Source organism: Amia ocellicauda, chromosome 6 (genome assembly GCF_036373705.1).
Source record: "Amia ocellicauda isolate fAmiCal2 chromosome 6, fAmiCal2.hap1, whole genome shotgun sequence".
Taxonomy (NCBI): domain Eukaryota; kingdom Metazoa; phylum Chordata; class Actinopteri; order Amiiformes; family Amiidae; genus Amia; species Amia ocellicauda.
This window is the reverse complement of record NC_089855.1, coordinates 28,223,802-28,229,947: the sequence shown is the minus strand read 5'-3', so window position 1 is coordinate 28,229,947 and position 6,146 is coordinate 28,223,802. Positions and strand designations below refer to the sequence as shown.

The 6,146-nt window shown below is 33.9% G+C and overlaps 1 protein-coding gene across 1 annotated transcript; it reads left to right on the top strand.

Annotated features, from left to right (window-relative positions):
* The first annotated feature begins 2,326 nt into the window (after positions 1-2,326).
* On the top strand, positions 2,327-5,578 carry LOC136751793 (G-protein coupled receptor 183). Its single transcript, XM_066707570.1, has 2 exons — positions 2,327-2,697; positions 3,944-5,578. The coding sequence occupies exon 2, from the start codon at positions 3,944-3,946 to the stop codon at positions 4,964-4,966; it is 1,023 nt and encodes a 340-aa protein (XP_066563667.1). The 5' UTR covers positions 2,327-2,697; the 3' UTR covers positions 4,967-5,578.
* The last annotated feature ends 568 nt before the right edge of the window (positions 5,579-6,146 follow it).

Genomic DNA, 6,146 nt, shown 5'->3' with positions numbered 1-6,146 from the left:
TGTTTCAGTTAATGATTGTGTTTCAACCTACTTATTGAATTGATGATCATTAGCACCTGTTTGGTATAATTGTTTAATCAGACACCTGACTGTATGCCTACAAAATCCCTGACTTTGTGCAAGTGTACCTAGAAGAATTGATGCTGTTTTGAAGGCAAAGGCTGGTCACACCAAATATGGATTTGATTTAGATTTTTCTTCTGTTCACTCACTTTGCATTTAGTTAATTGATAAATATAATCTATTAACATGTCTATTTTTGAAAGCATTTTTTACAGCATTTTTTCACAACTGCCAAAAACTTTTGCACAGTACTGTATATATATATATATATATATATATATATACACTCAACATACGGGTTCCAACATTTACCATCTGATGACATACATCAATAGCCAATAGAAAAGAAACTAGGCATCACGCCACCAAATTGAATACCAATAGCAGACTGCATTTTACCAACGCATCTGTTAAAGTAAAACACATTTTATTTTAACCCTTTATAGATTACAAGTGTACTATTAATATTTCTGTTTCTATAATTTATCTCTCAATTAATAGAAACCTAGGAATCTGAACCTTGCGACAACTGACGAAAATGAACGAGGCATGTCGTTAAGGTCCTTGGCATACAAACCAAAAGATATTAATTCTTAGGCAGCAAAATCCAGTAGCTAACTACAACAAAATGGTTTAATATTAAGGGTATCTTTTTAACAGTCAAAGATAACAGAACGTGGCAGTGTGAAGTTTTGGAAGCTGTGGGTGTAATATATAATACATGAACCTTTCCAAATGGTTCACCAATTAAGTAAAATAATGTTTAATTGTACTTTCATGTGTTTCAGAAATGAATGCCAATAAATGTCAGGTTTGTATCTATGTTAGTCATTTTGTAGCTGTAAGGGAGTGTACAAAAACAGAAAGAATTATTCACTGACAAAAGAAGAATTGTGATTTTATCTTAGAACAAGTATCTAGTGTTTTTAATAATTTTAATGAAGAAAAAACATAATTGTGCTGTTCTCACTCTACTCCAGTCTTACATATTCAACACAGTACAGCTGGAGAGAAAAACAGCCAGACTAGACTTCTTCCATGAACACCTTACTCACACCTGGTCTGTCTACACTGGCTGCCCATCACATTCGAGACACTGATGATTAATTGACTCATTTATCCTAGTCCTGTATCTGTGTAACTCAGACCCTCTGATATTTCAGCTTGGATTTAAGGGAGTAACAAGTATAGAGTCCTGTAACTATTTTGCTCTAATTTAGTAACTCTCTGCTAGATGACAAAACCCTCTTTCTTCAAACATAGACTGATATACATTTTTCTCTTGATTTCCATAATCCTTCTATGTTTCCTCTTATGATGTGTGATATGTGGTCTTCAGAAAGTGTACATTTTAATGCAGGTGCAGGTGCATATGTTAATCTGTATATTTCTCACACACACACACACTTTTTTTTTTTTAGATAAAGTGGGTCAAAGCTGTGTTGTGGAGAAATTGGTTCAGTTGTATATTGGGTTAAGTATTTTTAGACACATTTACCATGTTGTTCTTTTTTAAGGTCTATAATGTGCATGTATAAGTGCTGAGGTGTAATGTGTTGGCAGTCATGTGATTAACAATACAATCACTGTAGTTTATATATTCTTAAGTTTACACATTGTAGTTTCTCACATTTTATATATTCTGAATACTTAACAACAACATAAAAAAGCTAATGAACATTCAGTTGTTTGGTCCCTTCATCTATGTTTTTATTTTATTATTTATTAAGTAGATATTTTTTTCTAGGCAGGTATTGTTAGATTTCACACTATCCATGTAAATAAGGGGTCTCAAACTCAATTCCAGGAGGTTGGTTTTCATTCCAACCGAGTCCTCAATTACTACATTTGCCTAATTGTATTATTCAATTTGACATATTTAAAAAATATATTGTGAGGTATTTTACAGTTGACGGTCTAAAAGTGCATTTGATTCAAGGTATAGTTGCTTATAAAATATCCAGGGGCCTGGACATGTGTTTAAATGTATCTAGCTATTTGAACATTTAGATCAATAAGTAATTGAGGACTCTGTCTGACCAGCATACACATGACCCTCCAGGGATTGAGTTTGAGACCCCAGAAAATAAATAACATACATAAAAAACAGTTTAAAGTCTTACATTGCATTGTTCAACCTCATTTAGAATAAAATGTTCATTGAAATCATAGGCTAGACCAAATTTGGGCCCACCTGCAAATTACTAATTACAAGGTCGTACCCTGTCATGTTTTGATTTATAAATAGTAGAAAGTGGTTTCTATCAATAAGTTAAACCGCGATAGGGCACAGGGGCTATATCTGTGATTCAATGGTAGGTTAATGTTTTGATTTGTTCTAGCCCCAGGTCTCATCTACAATCATATATAAATAGACTTATTTCAATAAATTCTCGATATTTTATATATAGTAGGCCATTATAGTGATTTAATCAAATTCATACTTCCTTATGGGTTAAAGTTTTCTTTTTCTATCTTTTGTACTATGTGATGTCTGAAGAAGCAAAAGCAAATATCGCAAAGTGGGTGTGTTTTAGATGATAAGATTTTAGTGAAAGCATCCACTGTTACTTGACTGGGAACCACAACAGGCAATTGACTTGTCAGGAGTGTTAGCTGTACTGCTTAAGACTGGTAAGAACTGCTGTACATTTTTGAAGTCATGCTATATACATTCATATTTATTGTTTGAATTTGGATTAGAGTGTTTGGTATTTGCAACACTATTAATGGGTTGTGTGCTTTGTGTAAGCTTTCAAATTTTCCAAATCTTATTTAAATAGTTTCATAACACAGTGAGTGCTTTTAAAGCTTAATTTTTTCTGCTCAGCTGGCTATTGGAGACTGTTTTTTTTTAATTATTATTATTAGTATTTGAGGGAAAATGGTCAGTGTTATAAATTGAGCTTTACCATACAGGCTGAATGTTTCTATAAAAATGATAAAGAGAAAGTTAACTGAAATTACCATTGGCACTGTTTCCAATCAATCAATCAATCAAATCAATCAATCAATCAATTAACCAATCAATCATGTTTTGATGGGTTTGAAGTATGAATGCCATTTTAACTTATTTTTCATAGTCAAATCATTCTACTGTTAAAGAACAAAGAATATGCTGAATCTCGTGGTTCAGTGAATCATGAGATTTGGCAAAAGATATGATTGGCAGAAATGACTATTTTAGAAAGTATTGATTTACATATATTCTTTTCCAATCTTACAGGGCCTGTCCCATGGCTGTAATGAGAAACTTGAAATTTTTCACAGTAAAATAACGTTAGTCAAACATTTCTCATTTAGACTAACCATCTACAACAATATTTTGGTTCACTTATGAAATGAACATTATAATTTAGGAAACCTTTTCCCATCTCTTTTCTTTATTATGAAAAGAAAACAGGGGCTCTAAACTGTTTGACAGTACATACAAAATGTTAACGATAACCTACCAGTCTGTCAAAATAATCCCTGTACTTACTTATTTGCTTAATTGATATTGAATATAACATAAATGTCTGTGGGACAGGAAGGGCACAAGGAGAAACATTCAGAAAGATCTGAACACATGACAACATAAAAATCCCCTTTAAATAATATGAGCTACCTTTACTCATAACATTATTCATAAAATTATGTCATAATATGATGTCATATATTTCAACATCGTAAGGAAGTGCAAATTTGTGTGTGTGTTTGTGTTCTCATTAGTCTGACATTCATTTCACAGATTCACTTTTTGTAAAATAAATTATTTTCAAAATGAACACCAAGAAAAGCATTTGATACCATACAAAACATGGGTTCTTAGGTACGTTTACTATATATGTTCACAGATTGAAGACGCACTGAATTTTACAATTTATTTTTTTCTTAACAGATGTTTAGGGAGGACAAAATGGACCTAAATGAAACCAATCTGAACATGAGCTGTGATGTGTACATCTGCAAAAAGACAGCCCAAATACTTTTCCCCATGTTTTACATTGTTGTGTTTATAGTCAGCATCTCTGGAAACATTCTTGTACTTTACGTGACTTTCCAAAAACAACAGAAATTCAACTCGACTACGCTCTACCTGATCAACCTAGCTATCTCTGACACCTTGTTTGCTCTAGCCCTGCCAGGGAGAATCACCTACTATATCAGGGGCTTTGACTGGCCCTTTGGTGACCTCATGTGCAGGTTAACCACGGTCATATTTTACACAAACACCTATGTCGGCATTGCTTTCATGACCTGCATAAGTGTTGACCGGTACTTTGCTATGGTGCACCCTCATCGCCTTGTTAAATTCAGGAAGGTGGAGGTTGTGAAAGTTATCTGCGGCCTGGTGTGGATGATGGTGTTTTTGCAGACGGCACCGTTGCTGTTTAGGACACTTCTTGGAAAGAATAAGGACAAACGTACATGCATGGAGTACTTCAACTTTGACGGGTCCCCTTTTCTACCATATCTACTTTTAGCTGCTTGTACCATCAGTTTTTGCATGCCTTTGGGAATCATTCTGGGCTGCTACTCCAAAATTAACCTGAAACTGTCCAGTACGGCCAGGGCAAACCCCATGACTAGCAGGTCTGGCCGCAACCAAAGAGCCAACAATGTCATTCTTTTGATCCTTTTCACCTTTGTGGTCTGCTTCAGCCCCTACCACATAAACATCATGCAGTTCATGATGCGGAGGATAATGTACGTGCCCACATGTGAGGAGTTAAAAGCCTTCAAGATGTCCCTTCAAGTCACTGTATCTATCATGAACATAAACTGCTGCCTGGATCCCATTATCTACTTTTTTGCCATCAAAACATACAAACAAAGAGTGCTTAGCTTATTCAAGGGGTATCTGTCTACATCCACGTTTTCTTCAAAAACTATTTCTGACAACAGCAGTAGCAACAGCTGAGCTGGCGGGGGGGATGTTATGAAGGTTCAGACGAGTAGACAGCATCCCTTGAGATCAAATAGCACAAACAGCATTGAAAATTGACCACTGGCATGATATCAGGCCACTCTTTGCCTACCTAGAAGTATCCAGAAATGGACTTGTGTATATTCTCCTTCCTGTTTGGTGTGTTTTTATTTACCATAGTCTATGATCATCTGGTTAAGCAACACTGTTTTGTAAAAAAAATGTAGGTTGAAAACCTTTACTTATAGATTTAGCTGGTAAAATAAATCTTTTAATATGTTTGTGTCTATCATTTCAGCTATAATGTGTGAACTGTCACTGATGTACTCAATTGTACACCTGATTGAATGAGCAGGAACTGAAAACCAGGACATTAATGACAAAGCAGTTTCTGTGGGCAGGATGTATAAATGAGAGAGAGAGGAAGACTTGCCCGTCTGTAAATGTAATTTTATTTGATTCAGAGTATGTTTCAGGTATTATTTTGTATCCATTTCCCTATTTCAGTTAAGTATAATATGTATCCCACTTAAGGAGTAGATGACATTTCACCGAGACATTTCAGTTTTCATAGAAATAAATTGGTATCACTTTAATTTAAGGTACACAAATAGTGTGTGTGTATATATATATATATATATATATATATATATATATATATATATGTGTGTGTGGATACACTAGACTATTCATTCACAATTATTAATTTACAAAGAGTTTATAAATGAGAAGAGTGAACATAGTTTTAATAACATAAACTTAATTATTCATAGTTGTCAGTTACTATCAAATAATTCTCAGGTTTGATCGTGACTAGTAATATATTTGGGGTATAAAGAATTCATACATTTAATCTAAAGAATAACCAATTAGATGAACTTCCTCATGACAAGACAAGGGGGGAGTTCAAACTGTTGAATCTTTGGAAAGTGAAAAATATGGGAAGAAATGCAGCACTTCCTGTTTTTAAAACTCTGTACAAACATATGTATAAACTGTAAATATATATTGACATAAACACCCAGAGCCTTAAGCAAGTATGTACTGCATTTTACTGTACACGTGTGCTAGATTCTAGTATATGATTGAGTATTTTGTATTTTGGTGTATAATCTAGTCTTGCTTCACAAAAGCTTGAATTCACGCTCAATGTAAAAACAATAAATAAACAAAT